Genomic DNA, 17,877 nt, shown 5'->3' on the forward strand with positions numbered 1-17,877 from the left:
CCTGCAGTCCCACACCCTTCTCCTAGCAATTGTGGCACTCAGGATCCTTCAGCTGGGGTCTGTCTCCTCCTGCTCTTGCTGTGTTTGATGGTAGAGGGATTTCAGTGCTACTTACACATCATCAACCCAGCCACTGTGGCCCACTTCACAACAGATCCTCCTTCTATATTGCTCTTTCTCAAAGTATTGACCATGCAGCAATCAATGAAAAAAGTCCCAGTTTCTCATGCAACAGTTTGCCCTACCACTTTCCACCTTCTTCTTGTGTATAGGCTAGGAAATTAAAAATTTCCAAGATGATCTTTATTACTTGATATTGAGTGTCAATTTGTCCTCTACTGTCCATATTTTGCCAAAGAAAACAGCCATGCTGTTCTCCTGAATTTTGGGAAGTCCAAGACCAAATGACCTGCAGTGAGCTTACATTTTAGCTGCAAGTGTTACATTTTCACCTGGCGCTATTTATAGTTCCACCAAGACGATTGCATTTTAATTTTGACACTGTAATACAAAAGCAGATTCACGGAGAGAAATAAGATTACACATGGGCAGACAGTCATTGCTGCGTCAGAACCAGGGCTGTTAAATTTTGGAAAACCAGACCATCAAGCTCAAATCTGCCTTACAAAGAAACTCAGCATCTGCTGCCCTCGTTTGGATAGCCCAGCTTTGAAAGTCTAACCTCCTCCCAGGCCCTTTCTTGCACAAGAGTATCACAAATCCAATTTGAGCCACATAGGCAGTATTTCCCACAGCTCCATTTAAACACAATGCAGAGACAAAGTTAGGGGGATTGTAAACTTCTGGAGAAAGGCCCTACTTCCACAGGATTATGACTTGAATACAGAAGTTAGGAAGAAATAATGACTGTTCTTATGGAAGGGCTGGAAAAAAAATTGCTAGAAGAAAAAGAGGAGAAAAAGAGTCCTATAGAGGAAAGGCAAAGCAACATGTGTCCATGCGAGAAGCTGCCCGTGTTAAATTTGGGCTAATTTTCAACAGTTCCCTGGGAAGGGTTTGAGTAGGAAGAGAAACCATCAGGGATCCAGGCAGTTCATCTGGCAGTACTTTTTTTATGATCCCAGAGTTTGCTGAGGTGAGGAACAAAGCAAACTGAAGTCCCTTTCCTTGCAAGGAGCAGGCTCCTAATTAATGCCAGGTCTCAAAAAGCACAGAACCAACTGTTTCTTAGCAAAACTGTCCCTGCAGGAAGAAGCTTATGAAGGTCTCATGCTGTGACATTTCCCTCACAAGCAATTAGCAGGAGATGGGAAAGTAAAAAAACAGAAATGGTAAATCAATGTACATTTCACTTATTTGGGTCACTGATATTTTTGTTGTTGTTGTTGTTGCTGCCAGTTCCAGGAAACTGCCAGGCACATTTAGGAACTGTAAAAAACCTGACAAATGAAAAGATGAAGGTACTGCGGTTGCACCAGCCCTAACTGGTGATGAGTGCAGTAGCTCATGGATTGATTCTACAGAACTGAGCTGGACTTCATCATCAGCACCCGAAACAGTGGCAGAGTGTTTCCTCAGCGGGTTTCCAGCCAAGGGTAGATTTGTGTGAGTGAGCGACATGCTGATGGCCAGAATTCCAGCCCAGATGGACCTTGAGAAACTTGAGGGGTGGGCAAGCAGAAATCCCATGGAATCCAGCAAGGAGAAGTGTAAACTCCTCTGTGTGCAAGGTTGGAATAAACCTTGCGCATGCTGAAGAGAAGCAGAAGGTGTCCCAAAGTTTGCAGCAGTACCCTCCATATTCTGATTTGATCCGAGCTAGCAGGAGGTTTCCAGAGCTCAGTGCAATTCAAAGCACTGAATTTGAATTCCTGGGTTGTGTCAAGATGCTGAGAAGAGCTTGGAGGGTGGATACCAAGAGGAACAAGAGCTGGGAAGCGCCAATGAGAGGAGAAGCCCTGAGGGGAGCTGGGGCAGTGCACAAGGGCCCCAGTGCAGGCACAGGGGTCACAATGACAGGGCCATGCACTGTGCCACATCATTCCCCAAAACACCAAAGCCACAGGCTGCTGGGGAGGCTCAGGGTGGGAATGAGGAAAAAGCAAATTTCTCAGGAATATGGTGCAGGTCTGGGTGCAGATGCCTGAGGAGGTGCTGGCATCATGACTGGTCCTGGAGTTGTCCAGTGTTTGGCTGGGCAACACTCCTTTGAGCAGGAAAATGGGTGAAATAACCTCTATAGGACCCTTTAAACAGAAATCCGTATGATTATACAATTCCTTATGATTATATGAGCAGATGCTTGATTTTTAAACAAACTCTGGGCTTGAGTCACAGCCTTCTGAGGCCAAAGAATGTCTTTCTTTTTACATGAAAAAAACCTATATAAGGCACTATGAGCTGACACCAACTGTCCTAAATTATGTAATTTGTAGGTTGGAACTGAGTTGACAACATCCTAATTAATCTTATAACAGCAGAGATAAGAACCTTCTGTTGCATTAATGCTTGGAAAATGAGAAAGCAGTATTTATTCACTCTCCATCTTTATTGCATTAACATGTATATGATGCCTGCAGAGAGAAAGTAAAAATTAACCAACCAAAGGACATTTTTGTGCCTCAGAAAGAGCCATCAGGTGGTCTTTCCCTATTGCATCTATGTCTGTGGGTCCTGCCTTGAAGAAAATCAGATTGTGCTTTACATCTGAGATCAAGACCTTGGTTTTAACCAAAGATTTCCCATCTGCCTCAGGAGGTGTATGCCCTGACAACCTCCTCTTATCTATGTGCAGCCTGAGAGTCATCTGAGGTACTGCTGCTGGTGGTGGAAGAAAGATGATTTGAGCTTTTCAGGAGCAGAGCTGTTCCCTCTGCAAACTCTGTAGGTTAAATCTTCACTGGAGCAGAGTGACTTTGTGAAAGACAAACTGTAACTTAAAGGTTTCCTTGGGGAAAATGTAAAACAATGATGTTGTTAAACATGTGTGTGTGGTGGAGAGAAAATAGCTTATGCTTTCTAGTTTGCTGCAGAATCTTCTTTGTGGGATTAATTTTCCCTAACTTTATCCATCTAACCTAATTTAATAGTGAAATCTCTGCCTGAATCGGATGAAGAAAAACTCAAGAGTCAGAGACCCTCAGGAGAGTTATCCAGACCACTGGTGAAGACTTCTCTCCCAGATGAATTGACCAGAGACAGTCTAGACTAGGAGGAAATAAAACCAGAAGATATTTCAGAGAGTGGCAAATAGGTGAGATTATTTTGCCTGGTTTTGTTTTTTTTCCTTTCAGTGACTCTTATGAGCTGGAAAGTTGAAATCCACTGCAAAGAAAAACTTTATAGCTGGAAATAAGCACATTTGACTCCAGCCCTTGTGCAGTATTGCTGTTCCTCAACAATGTCAGTGTGGCAGGAGATGATACAACATGTTTAAACATCACCAAGGATAAAATGTCTTTCTTCCTGAGTTGGTCCAACCAGGAGTAATTGTGGAATACATAATGATCAAAAGGGGGAGATGGTTCATGACTTGCACCTGCTTTAGATAAGCTGGATGAAGTTCAGCATTGTGTCAGTGAGCTGTGTGATCTAATCACAAACAGACTCCCTGAAACGTCTCTGTAATCTGCTCTTTCCTACTGGTTGTCGCTGTTCATAATGAAATAAAATGGTTCTTCATTAATACCTGTCATCCTTCATTCAATGGGAAGGGCAGATCTCTCTGCTGCTGCTGTCATCTTCTGTTCTCCCCTCACTACTATTTCCATCACCTTTGTGAGTTAGGGCTGGTTTTCACAAAAAAGGTCACAGAAAGATTTACTATTATATTAGATGGATGGCCAGATACATAAACAACTCTTCCTCTCTCTCTCTCTCTTTTGTTTTTTGTATTTCACTACATGTTTTTCAGACAAGCAACCAGCAGAGAAGATAGATAAGAAGTGGTGAGGTGGCACGAAGATGCTCTGCCAGAAAAAATTTTGATATTCCTCAATCAAACTTTAAAAGCTGCATAAATTACTGCTGATAAAACCAGAGGGAAAGGAAAAAAAAGAAGCAGCAAAGGGATAAAGAAAAGATCTTTAGAGGTCAGCAGTTGGTTATGTGCACTGGTGTGACAGAATCTCACTTGAGGAAGACATCTTGGAAACAAGACAATGTCTGGCTTGCCCCATCTTGGCACTATTCACTTTGTATGTGGCAGCAGATTTCATCCAGCAGCCTGACAAAATTTCCCATGAAAAGAAGTGGTGATCCCAGGAAATTACATTGAAACCCCATTTCTTGGCTCTGGAAGCTCTTTCTGTATACTCTGTTACACCTCTTCTATCTGGTGTGCATTTAGAAAAGTTTTTTTCACAGCCTGAGATAAATGATCTCAAAACACTTTGGAAAGGTGGGTGAATTATTGCTGCCTGCTTTAGGCAAGGCAGACAGTGCTGACTGAAAACCTGAAGCACACCAGTTCTGACCCTACATGGATGGACCTGACCAAAAAAGAAAAACGTGGCTGCTGACCTCTGCAGCTTGGTCTGGTAATAGTTTCTGTTAGGGTGTCTTCAGAGGAATCAAAGAGCAGTCAGACCTGGGCCTTGAGTCTAAATATGTTATTCCCAGAGCTCAGATGAGAATGAGTCTCTTAGACACTGCCACAGTGAACAGCCAGCTAAAATGGTTCTATTCCAGCTAAACTATGTTTTTTCAAATGTAATTTCAAATGAAGCAGATGGGTTTGCTTTTTTTTTTTTCATTGTTAAAAAACAAACTTTACACTAGAAAATTAATAAAATACCCAGCAAGGACCAACCTCCAATGTCACTGGTTTTAACCTCAAGAGTGTATGTGGTGTCCTCCATCATCTGCTCGTTGTTTATGACAGCTGGCATCTCACACACCAGGCTTCCCGTGGCATTTTTCAGCTTGGACAGCCAATCCCCATAGGTAAATGTGGCCACTTCTTGGTTAGTAAGGTTCTTTAGGGTGATCTGTGAGGAGACAAAATGGGGGAAAAAAATCTTACCATTTGAATTAGGGCAAATGTTAAACTCATAAAGTGAATGATGTGGTAGGACATGGGGAGAGCTTGGCCATAGCTCCAAAGCCCACACTGGACTCTTCTGGGATAAAAGGAACTCTCTCTTATGGACAGTAGTTGCTGTGGTGGTTTGTCCTGAGAAATGGTCTTCACAGTATTGTAATGCGTTTTCAACCATGAGTCAAAGCAAAGGGAGAAATTTGGACCTGTGACCAAATGGACAAAGCCCATCTCTAAGAGGGTCAGACCTCTCCTGACCCTCCAGATTCCCAGATCCCACCTAAACTGGCTCACCTCCTGTGAGCCAGTATGGAATTCACTCAAGAGAAGGAACACGGTTATTAAAAACTTCACTACCTCTCCTGGAAGCACTCAGCATCTCTCTTTTGCCTGTCTCCTTTGTGTGAACAAGCAGAATTCATTGTAGAGAGATGCAAGCCCAAACAAGTTAAAACAAGGCACAAGATAAAATTAGGCCAGCAAAAACTTAATATTTCACACACACTTCTCCCTCTGGGAAAAGGTGACAGAACAAACAGTATGCAACAGATATTAGTCACACTATCTAACGTGTCATGGAAGCAGCTCAGATGCTGTGGTGATAAGAACAGAATGGGAATGAATTCAGAGCAGCTCAACAAGTTATTCCAACAAATGCCTAATAAAATACCCACCTTTATGTCTCTTGTTGTGTGTGGGCTCAGTGGAGCATCAGTCAAGTGGGAGGAAAGCATTACACCTGCCTGGAGCAAAAACCTAGCAGCAAGCTCTGACTGAACTGGGGGAGCTGAAGGGAAGGCAGGGGACCGTGGTGTAAATTGCCATTTGTGTCACCGTCTAACAGCAACAGAGGCTGTACCTGTGTGTAGCAGAGCATCAGGAAACGCTGCCTCTGCAAAGGCCATGGAAAGGTGAGCCCAGAAGTGCCAGGGAAGTGTGGCACAGCATCAGGGAGGAGTGAAGAGGAGTGGTGGGAGATGTGACATTGGAAAGGCTGCCTGGAGGTGCACAGCTCCAGCCCTGCTACGAGTGTGGCTGCATGCTGTGCAAAGCCCTGTCCAGCTGAGCTGTGAAAATCCCCAAGGGTGCATGTGACAGTGTTCATAGGGGTTTTCAGGTGAGGGAAGAGACGAGAATGTTGACTCCATGTTCAGAAGGCTTGATTTATTATTTTATGATATATATTACATTAAAACTATACTAAAAAGAATAGAAGGAAAAGTTTCATCTCAGAAGGCTGGCTAAGCTAAGAATAGAAAGGAATGAATAACAAAGGTCTGTGTCTCAGACAGAGAGTCCAAGCTAACTGGGCTGGGATTGGCCATTAATTAGAAACATCCAACATGGACCAATCACAGATGCACCTGTTACATTCCACAGCAGCAGATAACCATTGTTTACGTTTTGTTCCTGAAGCCTCTCAGTTTCTCAGGAGGAAAAATCCTGAGAAAGGATTTTTAATTAAAAGATGTCTGTGACAGGTGCAGATTCCCCAGACACTCTGAGTCCTCATCCCAGGGTGCACCACCCTCATTGGGAAGATTTTATTCTTTGTGTCTGACCAGGGTTTTCCTCAGTGCAACTCATGTCCATTGCCTCGTGACTTTCTGCTGTCCACCTCTGAGGAGAGTGTGAATCAATGGTTTCTGAAACCTCCTTTCAGGCAGCAGAAGACTGTGACTAGATTCCCCCTCAGCCTTTTCTTGTCATGGCTTACAAACTCCATTTTCCTCAGCCTTTCCTAGTGTGCCACGTGCTTCTTGTAGCCCCGTGACCACCTCAGTGCCCTTCCACTGTGTCTCATATATCAGCCTAAAGAAAAAAAAAAAAAACCTTAGTAAAACTTATCTTGAGATAAAATGTGCTCAAATTCTGTCTTCAAACTCCAGATGTACCAGTCCATGGCCTTCTATTGACCCTAACCAAGCCTTGCTGGAGTCTTCAGCAATTCAAAAGAAGAATACTGCTCCAGGTTATAAAAAAGTTGTTTCAAAAAGGCAGTAGCTACACTGAAGATGATCAGTGAGCCATGCTGTTTGTGCATTGAATGGTTCTGTGGGTAAGACACTCATCTGGGGTTTTCAATCTGCCTGATGCTAAAGAGGGATCTGTAACACAGCACCTTCACCCCCTGTCCCAGGGGCACAGGACATTTTCGGCTGTAGAAGATGTCCCACTTTTCTAAAAAGCTGCTTATTCATAGCCAGTGACACTATTACTTTGTGGGCAAAAAAACCTGTTCTGTGAGTCAAGAGATATTGAATCAGACCCTTGCTTTGAACCAAGCAGAAATCAGGTCTCCCCCAGCCCAGCTGGTGGCCTTTCTGCTGGGACACACAAGTGTCCTCTCTCAAGGATGTGTGAATGATGCCTGCATCCTCTTAGGAGTCCAACCCAGAAAGTTTTCTTTGCAAAATTGAACTGTGAGCAATGTCAGGTTGACTGAAAAAAATCTATTTTCCCCATTTATGAAAATCTGTGGTCTATTTTCCCCCCACCCCAGGGCATAAACTCCATGCTGGCAGCCAGCAGTACCCGTGCCCTGCTTGGGAATGACAGTGACACTGTTACAGCAAAATGTCCTGAGCAAATCTTGCAGGGAATTGTCAGGAAAGCAGTAAGGATAGAAGCAGATTAGAGTTGTCAGCTGGAGAGCACTCACAGACACAGAGGTCAGGCCTCTCACCAATACCCAGCCCAGGCTGAGCACTCCAGATGCTGTCTGAGAAAAAAATGTCTGGCTACTAAAGCTGCTGGAGCAAAGTGCCAGTTTTTCCCATCCTCAGCCCCTCACTCAGGATGTGTGATTGCATCTGTGGGCATCTTACTGTGAGGACAGAAAGAGAGACCTGCCCTGGTATCCTGTTCTGGAGTGGTGCTATAGGAGGAGCAGACAGGGGAAAGAATTTCATTTTATGAGTGCTTTTTGCCCAAGGGATGTAAGCCCAGAAATCCAACTCTATCCTGGGCTGATCCCCCAGCAGAGGAGGGGATCCTGCCCCTGTGCCCCTGGGCTCAGGTGAGAGCCCACCTGCAGAGCTGCCCCAGCCCTGGCTCCAGCAGCACAAGGAGCTGGAGCTGCTGCAGCCAGTGCAGAGGAGGCCACGGAGCTGCTGCCAGGGCTGGAGCCCCTCTGCTCTGGAGCCAGCCTGGCACAGCTGGGGCTGTTCAGCTGCACCAGAGAAGCTCCAGGGACACCTCAGAGCCCCTGCCAGGGCCTCCAGGGGCTCCAGGAGAGCTGCACAGCCCCTGGGGACAAGGCAGGCAGGGACAGCACCCAGGCAATGGCTCCCACTGCCAGAGGGCAGGCACAGATTTTGGCACATTGGGAATTAGGAATTGCTGGCTGGGAGGGTGGGCAGGCCCTGGCCCAGGGTGCCCAGAGCAGCTGTGGCTGCCCCTGGATCCCTGGCAGTGCCCCAGGCCAGGCTGGATGGGGCTGGGAGCAGCCTGGGACAGTGGAAGGTGTCCCTGTACATGGCAGGGGATGGAATGAGATGATTCTTAAATGTTGTTTCCAAACCATTCTGTGATTTTGTGGTCACAGCAAGGGACACAGAAGCAGCAGCAGGGCCAGGCTGACCTCTGTGTCACAATGTGGGTACATTGGCTCTCACTTACCCAGCATGGACCCATTAAATGTTGGTCATCCAGCCCAAGCACATCGTGTGGTGGGACCTGGGTATCCCCAGGGAAGCCCCAGGTCCCACCTTAACTGGGGGCAGGTAAGGAATTATTGAGGCATTGCCCCCTCTCTCAGGTCTGCCTGTCTCATAACTACAGAGGGCCCCTGAGCAGTTTGTTGGAAGGGATGAAAGCTGAATGTAGCCTTTTTCAGTGACTAAAATAGCAGAAAATTAATCCCATCCTGCAAGGAGATGTTTGTGGGTGTTCCACACACAGAGGATGATGCAGGATTTTGGTTTCAGTCATGAGGGTCAAGCGAGTCATCTCAGTGAGCTGAGCTGAGACTATATTTAATTTCTGCCTGTTCCTCTCAGTAAAACCAGCTCCTGCTTGGCAATGAGCCCACTACTTTGCACTGCACCCAAGCTATTTTTTTAGGATACCTAGAACTTGCTGTGGGCATCCAGAGTGCTTTTCATCTCAAACTTCATTGCTAATTATGCAAGGAGCCTAACTGGGCTATAGAACACCAATAAGCCACGAAGCAAAAGTGGCAGAAGCGTGTATGAATAACACATTGATAATTTGCTTTGTAGCTGAGCAAATACAGTAGTTGACAGGAACATTAAACCAACAATTTGAAATTAATTGCCCACTGTCTCCGGCAATGGAAAGGTTTGACATGTCCGATTATTTGATTTACCCCTACCCAGCCTTTTTCCAGATGTCATGTAAAACATGCTCCACAAAGTCTCCCACTCCTGGAAATACACAGCACCTGGAATTCACCTTTAAAGGCTCAAACACAGGATTTCATGCTTCTGTCGCATGTCATTATTCTTCACTCGAACCTAGGAACTTCTGACTGTAAAACAAAAAGACTTCTCTCTTTTGCAAAGAATAAAAGTCAGCTTCAGCTATATAATTCTCAATTCTCAATAATAACTCTTAAATTCTCCTAATCTCCTTTATACAAAGGAGAAAGGACTGAATAAAGACCGAGTCCCACATGCAGGATTATTTGTGACGTTTGAATGCAATGCAATTAGTGCTTCATTAAGGCAGCTTCTTATCTGTCTGGCTTTGACAGCACAAAGTAACATTAAAATTCTGAGGGAAGCAATTCTGCAGAATTCAACAGTCTCATAATTCCTGCTATTTCACTGAGCTTTCATCCTTACTTGTTTCTAGCTTTTCAACTTCAAAGCTAAGGCACTGGGCAGCAGGTGAAATCATCACAGGGACTGAGGAAGCAGCTATCCCAGGAAGAGTTTTCCAAAGTATGCATTTAGATAAGTTTCCTAATTAGAGTGAAATTTTTTTAATGCTGATGGTAGTGAGGCCCTGGCCCAGGGTGCCCAGAGCAGCTGTGGCTGCCCCTGGATCCCTGGAATGTCCAAGGCCAGGCTGGATGGGGCTTGGAGCACCTGGGATGGTGGGAGGTGTCCCTGCCCATGGCAGGGGGTGGAATGAGATGAACTTTATTGTCCCCTCCAACCCAAACTATTCTGTGATTCTATGATTTTGTTCCCTGGTTTTTCAGAAACACACAGCAGTGTCATGGCAGCTTGGTGTGGAAGAAGATGAGATTCAGCATCAGATCAGTGGAAAAAATCCCCAGTCTGTGTTCCTCCAGCAGTGGTGTGATCAGGAAGCATTGCTCAGCTTTGGAGAACATTCACCATGCCTGTTTGGGCATAGTAATGATCAATATTGTTCATTTTGTTGCAAAACATCACTAATCAAATTTTGTTCCCTGTAGAGGTTTAGGTACTAGCATTTAAAACATATTGTGACTTGTGGTAGCAAGTTTGAATTTGCAGCACCAGGTTCATTACTTTGCTGAGATTCTGAATGAAATTTTAGTGTATTTTTATGTAGACAGAAAAAAATATGACTACTTGCCTGCTTGTAAATTGAATCTTTTGGCTGTGTACAGGATCATTGATAATTCATGCATTTTAATTGGTATTTATGCATTTCTATATCTGCTGAACTAAAAGCAGTATAAATTATGGCTAGCAACAGTTTACCAAAAGACCAAAGAGAATTAAAAAGATCATTTATTGTTAGTTTAACAGAACAAGAAAACTGAGAATATCGTGTAGATAAATGGAGCAACAAATGGTTAATTACGGAGTTGATGGCTTAATCTAGCTTCTCATTTCACTGTGCTAGTTAGCACTAACTGTGAACCATCTGTCTGAGAGTTTAGCACTACCCCCACAAGTATTTCATTATGCAGTCTTAATATGCACTTTTGACAGAAATGGAAATGGGCTCCGATCAGTTTTCATGTCACACCAGGCTACGTAAGTTTTTAAGGCTGGAATACAAATCAGAGAACAAAAATCCTTCCTCCCCTCTTCCAGAATGGTTCTGTAAGCCACCCTCTGCCTGGGAATGCAAATGCTGTGTTTACCTTTGCAGGGAAGGTGGGAAAGAAAACCAATAAATACAGTTATCTACGTAACACTGGAGTTAAAAAATCCTCTGTGATGTGTTTATCTAAAAAAAATTAGGGACTATAGGCATAATTTCCATAAGCTTCTAAAATCATATAATTATAAAAGATGGTTTGGGTTCGAAGGAACCTTAAGGACTTTCCAGTTCAACTCCTTGCCACAGGCAGGGACAGCTTCCACTATCCCAGGGTGCTCCAAGCCCCATCCAGCCTGGCCTTGTACACTTCCAGGGATCCAGGGGCAGCCACAGCTGTGCCGGGTCCTCAATACCCTCACAGTCAAGAGTTTCTTTCTAATGTCTAACCTAAATCTCTCCTCTTTTAGTGTAAAACCCTTGCCCCTCATTCTGTCACTATCTGCCCAAGTAAAAAATTGCTCTTCCTCGTTTTCACAAGCCCTCTTTTAAGTCTGTCTCAAGACCTGCTCTTGTTGCATGGGTCCACCTGTGGCTTCTGCAGAGCTGGAAGGTGGCTGTAGGTCTGCTGGAGGGGTCCAAATGAGAGTCCTCTGTGCTCAATTCCCTGGGAAATCTTTGCTTTTGGTAGCAGGCTGAGGGTTTGGAATGCCTGGACAGACAAGGCAGCAGGAAGGTGGAAGGCACACCTAAAGATGCAGCCACCCCTTGCCTTTGTGCTGCTGCTGATTCATGGCTGCAAGACCTGGAGTGCCTCTGGATGAATAAGCTTTATTTGATTTCATTTTATACGAATAAGATTTATAAAACTCAGGGGAAAGCATGTGAGAAATTACAAAGGGAGTTTGACCAAGATATCTGAATCAAATCAGACAACAGATTGAGTTATTCCTTAGGCACAGAGGGAAACTCTGCATCTGTGGCATCAGTTCTAAAGATATATGCTGGTGGCCTAATCCTTTGAGGAGCTGCAGAAGCATCATCATAAAATCATGGAATGTTAAGGGTTGGAAGGGACTTTAAAACTCATCCAGCCCCACCCTCTGCTGGGGACATCTTCCACTATTCCAGATGGCTCCAAGCTCTGTCCAACCTGGCATTGGACAATTCTAGGGATGGGGCAGCCACAATCTCCCTGGGCAACCTGTGCCAGTATTTTGCCACACTCACAGTAAAAATTTATTTCTAATGTCCAACCTGAATTCCTCCTCTTTTGGTTCCTCTCCTTCCCCAGCTGCTGAGAAAAAAAATTAAAAGTAGAAATGTTGAAGTAGAAATGGTACTACAGCACAGAAATTCTTCTGAAAGTGAAGAGAAATCCATCACTTCACTGAAAACTGGTGGCTGTGTAGGGTCAGTGTTTAGAAACACATTACCTATGTGAAAAAGACTGCAGTAAATTAGTCAAAATAGGATAAAAGGACCCAATTAAAAAATCATGCAGTGTTTCCTCTGACCGTGGTTAAGCTAATAGGTCCTAAACTGTTCTCATGAAAAGGTCAAGATACAGAAACCCAGCAGGGTGTCATCTCCAGGAAAAGCATGGTAAGGAAAATGGCAGAGATGTGTTTCTCCATTAATGACATCTCATGGTCTGCAATCAGCACATCATTCCCCCTCTGTCTTACAAATTTTACTACAGGGACCCACAACAAGCAAACTACTTCTGTCTGCCCAGACAGAGGTGATCCTTACAAGGAGCTGATGGTTTGACAGCAAAGATAAAGGCAAGCACTGTACTTTTGTGCGAGGTAGGACATCAGGGAGAAAGTACCATCAATTTGCATGCTGCATTCAAAATGCCAGATAAAAAAGACACCTCATTTGTATGGACAAGAAAAGAAATAAATGTGTGTGCTAGAGGAGAAGGAAAGAGGAAAGATGGGATGATCCAGCAGAATGGATGGGTTATTTGGGAATGTCTCACCCAGCCCAGGGTGTCTCTGTCTGGCAAACACCCACCCTCCCAAGGATTCAGATTCCCACATGGCAGAGATCTGCAGGGGCCAACGGCACAATCCAGAGACCAGAAAACACTGCAGGAGTCCTGGTGACAAAGCAAGGCTCGTGCAGAGGAGAGTGAGCAGAATCTGTGGTGAAACCATAGAATCATTTATGCTGGAAAAGATGTCCAATATGATCACATCCACCCATTAACCCAGCACCACAGTGATCATTGTAAAACCATAGCCCACAGATGTGCCACACCCACAAGCCTTTTGAACACTTCCAGACATGATGATTCCACCACAAGAAAAGCTCCAAAGTACAGCTTTTCCCTCTGCTCTCTTCTTTTGTGACTCAATTCCTGCCGGGAAAAACCGGCAGAAAAACCGTGAGACACCAAACAGAAAAAAAATGTAGAAAATTAATGAAAATGGGTCCCTTGGTGCCTTTCTCCTCTTTGCCAAGGGCTGAGAGGCTCCAGGAGAGGCAGGCTGTGGGTGACCTGTGATGCCAGGAGCGTTACCCTTTCCATGAACCAGTGCGGGCGCGTCCCCTTCCCATCCGTCCGGATCCTCATCTTCCTGAGGGGCGCGATGTCGGCGATCTCCATGATGAAACTGTCCTCCTGGCCCCGCTCAAACCTGCAGGGATTGCAACAACAGGGAGGTTTTCCTGCTGCTTTATAGCCTCTCCACACTTCTGTCCTGTGCCCCAGCCCTGGCCATGCCAACAGCCTCAAATCAGAAGTTTATGAATGTTCTTTATTGGACTTGAGCTTTCCTGTGTTGCAATCACCAGCTATTCTGCTGTTGGCAAGACACCTCGGTGCAGATTTGACAGGGATTCCTCCTTCCCTGGAAAACACAGCCCACCTGGAGCTGCTCCAGGCAGCCTGTGGCATACACTACTGTTCTGTTTGCAGCAGGAACAATAGCAGCTCACAGTCAGGCTTCTGAACATCGCCTCCCTCCTGGCAGCTGCCCACTTGCCTGTCCTTGGCCAGTTCCAGCTAGAAGGCAAAATAATTTTGCCTCATCTCCTTCCCCCTGAGGCTCAGCACAAAACTTTGTGTTTTGTGGAGAGAGGCAGTCGCTGCAGCTCAGCTGAATGTGGCACTGGGATTGGAGCCCGGCGCCCAAGTTTAGTAAGCACAGGCAAATTGTGTTAGAGTGGAGACAAAGCCAGCCTGATGGAATTGGGGGATTTGGATTTGCAGACTGTCTCTGCCCCTGGTAAGAACCAGGGTGGGCTTGTGTAAGCTTGCGTGAAAGACCTTCCCCAGTGTGTGGCTCCTGTACAGGCACAGGGATATGCAGGAGCTGCTCATCCATAGCAATCAGCAGGAAGCAGGAGAAGGGAAAAAACAGCTAACATGTGCTTCCCAAAGAAGATTACATTGGCTAGGACTGCACCTTCCCTCCCTCCTGGCATCACTGGTGTTGATGGAAAGCCTTGCTTCAGTGGAAGTGCTGCCTCAGGCTCAATATTGCTCTGTTCTGAACAAGTGTATCTTCCTGTTTGCTCCCTCAGATACGTGGGGACCTGCTGCGGTCTTGGAATTGGAAATCTAATCCTTGCTAAGGAGAATGGCAGCCAAATCCAGGAGGTCCACCAAGCACGTGGTGACCACTCTGCTGCTGAGGTTTCTCCTTCATGCAAACTTCTTGTTGTGGGGGAATTTCCTGAGTGTGCTAGGAGGTTTGGGAAGAGCCCTGCAAACTGTGGGCACTGCCACAACAGAAACAATCCATAACTATGATATCTCATTCCTGGCAATGCACACAGCCTCCCATAGCTGTGCAGTGCCAGAATGTGGAGAAAAAACCCCCAATTTTCCTTACCAACCTCTGTTCAGATTACCCCCTGCAGGATGAATGTGATTATACTCACACCATTATCTGAGCATGCATAGCTGCAGATGTTAGTAATAGGGGTTGGCTCGAGCCTCTCAGTTTGCATCCAGGCATTGCTTCCTCTGCACTCCCAGAGGCATTTGGACAGGGCATTTTGGTCCCAGTCCATTTCTAGTTATTAAGGGTTATGTTTGCTCTTTGAAAAACTCCTTTTTCTTCTTATTTGTCTTTCCTGTGGTACCGGATACTGAGGCAGCCTGTCTCACTGTGAGAAATAGAATGTACTTTTGTCCCTGAACTGGATTGATTTCCACATCTATTTAACAAAAAGGTGTGACCCTTCCAGTCTAAATTGTCCTGTGATCCTATGATCAGTTTTTATTACAATCACTATTACCTACAAAGCTTCATAGAAATCTCTCACTCTGAGGCTTTCCAGGCTGAGCAGCTCTAAGCTAAAATGTCTGCTAGCAAAATACAACATTCTTTATCTTCAGCAAATGCCTTGTTTGAAGTTTGTAACACTGATACCCATCTGCTTCTTCCAAGAGGAAAGTACTAGAGGAAGGTGATTGCCAAAGTGACAAACTGGGTGACCCAGAAGCTCTTTGCTACCCCTAATTTGTATGAAGATGAACATAAACCTGAAAAAAAAAATAAAATTGAGAAGGGAAGAAGTAGCCAGACAAGCTGACTGCTGCTATTCCCTTTTCAGGACACTGAACCATTTATCTACAGGATTTCATTAAGCTTTCCTACCCATGCCTGCCCTTATAAATATTTCCATTGCCCAGGGGTCTTGGCAATAAGTGTAATGTAGCGAAAATTGCCTTAAATCTGTGGCAGGTTAGACAGACGGCTCTTGGTAATACACTAAGCTGCTGTGAGTGAATTGGCACTGGATGGCCCCAATAAAGATGAAGAGCCTTTTACCATTGGGTTGCAGCAGCTCTCCCCCATCCCCTGCTCTGCTGGTGCAAGGGCTGGAGAGATTTCCATGTGGAAAGGAGCCAGGAGAGCCTGTGCTGTTAACAGCTGGATGAAGACTGGTGGCAGTGGTGCAGAAGCAGGCAGGATGTGAATTTGGGGACTCGAATGTCCTCTGCAGAGGGTGCTAATGAGATGACAAGAGCTCTGTACAGCTGGAGGTGTGATGCAGAGATGTGCCAGCAGAATAGCACAGCATCCTGGGGATATTAACATAATAAGAGTTGTGCCTTACACTTCCTTTTCTTTACACAGCCCTAGTGATTTTTCAACACCTTTCACAGCTCCTCTACTGTCAGATGATAACCCAAGCAACTAATAACACAGAGACTTTTCTATTATCCTGCATTGCATTTTCATACTTTTATATCAGAGATTGTCCATCCCACCTGTGTAGACAGATGGGAAGTGTTTTTAGAGGCCACAAGTTTAGGGGTATGGCTTGCCCCAGATGCAGCAAACTTACATCCATGCTCCTGAGGGGCTGGAGATGTCTTGATCCCCTTTTGAGGTTTTTGCTTGAAACACCCAGGTATGAAATCTGCTTAATTTCTGACTCTAAACATCAGTGGTCCATTTTCCTGCCTACCAGGACTGAGAGTTAGGATTAAATGAGTGGAAGACAGGCCAGTTTGGGCTTGCCCAGGGTGTTGTAAGAGGGGTGCCATTGAAGGCCACACTTGCTGGTAAGCCAGGGGCATTGCCCCACATGTTGGATGTTCCTCAGTGGTGGGGAGCAGCAAGCCCCAAGAGCTGTGGTTTCCTGCATGACTCAGCTGTGTTTCTCACAGATATTTCAGTCAACAGCACCTCTGCTTCATTTTTTCCACAACAGACAAGGCTCGTGCTTGTCACTAACTAGACACATGAAGCTCTCAATCTTAGCTATGTTTGTCCAGACACCCACTCTGCTACAAAAGCTTCAAGTGAAACATTCCCTGAGCAAACACCTCTGTGCAAGGTGCACCTTATCTCTCAGTTATCCAGCATTCCCTCAGCAAGCTGTGTGGCCAAAAGCTCCCACCCTTTGATGCTCTGTAGATGTCTTGCTGAATAAGATCAGAGCTAATCTATTAATTAAATGTAAGCATGATGCCACTGAAAGACAGTTCATTCTTGAGCATGCCAAAGCTTTCTGTACTAGGGAAGGTGCTAGGAGGGAACAAATAAGCATTGGGAAGTGGATGATTGGTGGCGTGTTTATGGGTTTTATGGCTTATGGAAGTGCTGGCATCAGGCTAGGGTTATAGTGTTTGTTAGCTGTTTCTGCTGAAGAAAACATGAGGTTTGTCATTTTTAGTAAAATCAGGGCATTCAGTACAGCATTCTCTGCCACCACCCATCCATTTCCCAGTGCAATCCTGGGCAGTGTTCACAGTTCTTGGGGACAATGCAGGACTTCATACTTTTGTTCAAGGTGCTTATCTCTAAAGCCACTGAGGAACAGGTTAAACAAAACTTGCACAAATAACAAAGGGTGTTTTCCCTGGCTATACAGTGCTCTCTTTTCCTTTGCTTTGCTAAAAATCTGACAGAAATACTTACAAGGGGCCCAGGTCTGAATCTATAATGTCAGTGGGAGTAAATGTTTGTGTTGCAGTGGGAGCATGATCAAAGCTCTGAGTGCTTCTTGACTCGACACTGAAATCTGCCATCACTCCACTTCTAACCAACAAAAATGACAGCCACTGTACCTGTCCCCATTTTTTTCCAGCAGCAGCTCCTCGGTGTTCCCATTGGATCCAAAGACAGTCATGAAAATATTGGCATCGGTGCCGCCTCCTTCGATGTCTCCGGTCACAACCGTGACTTCGTAGAGGATCTGGGGAGGGTTGGAAGCAATCAAATTTAAACAGCTGTCCTTAACCCAAGCCAAACTAGGCTGATGCCTCAGGTTTTACTTTTTTTATATTTTTCAGATTCTGTGCTGCTTTAGTGTGTGGGTCTGAGCTTCATATTAGGGGATGGTGAGATCTGTTCACAGAGCAGGGAGACAAAACAATTCCTTCTCTAGATGGGCACCTAGGACAAATGATCCAAATTTCAGGCCCAAGAGCATAAACAACATGGACTGAAGAGATAAAA

At 45.2% G+C, this 17,877-nt stretch overlaps 1 protein-coding gene across 1 annotated transcript in view; it reads right to left on the reverse strand.

Moving 5' to 3' along the window:
- LOXHD1 (lipoxygenase homology PLAT domains 1) overlaps positions 1–17,877 on the reverse strand; it is a 79,757-nt gene that overhangs the window by 18,726 nt on the left and 43,154 nt on the right. The window contains exons 18-20 of the mRNA XM_058824078.1: positions 17,487–17,614; positions 13,476–13,593; positions 4,772–4,949 (exon numbers count right to left, since the gene is read on the reverse strand). Coding sequence (XP_058680061.1) covers positions 4,772–4,949; positions 13,476–13,593; positions 17,487–17,614 — 424 coding nt within the window. The remainder of the gene's footprint in view (positions 1–4,771; positions 4,950–13,475; positions 13,594–17,486; positions 17,615–17,877) is intronic.

The sequence above is a fragment of the Ammospiza caudacuta genome, chromosome Z (genome assembly GCF_027887145.1).
Source record: "Ammospiza caudacuta isolate bAmmCau1 chromosome Z, bAmmCau1.pri, whole genome shotgun sequence".
NCBI lineage: Eukaryota > Metazoa > Chordata > Aves > Passeriformes > Passerellidae > Ammospiza > Ammospiza caudacuta.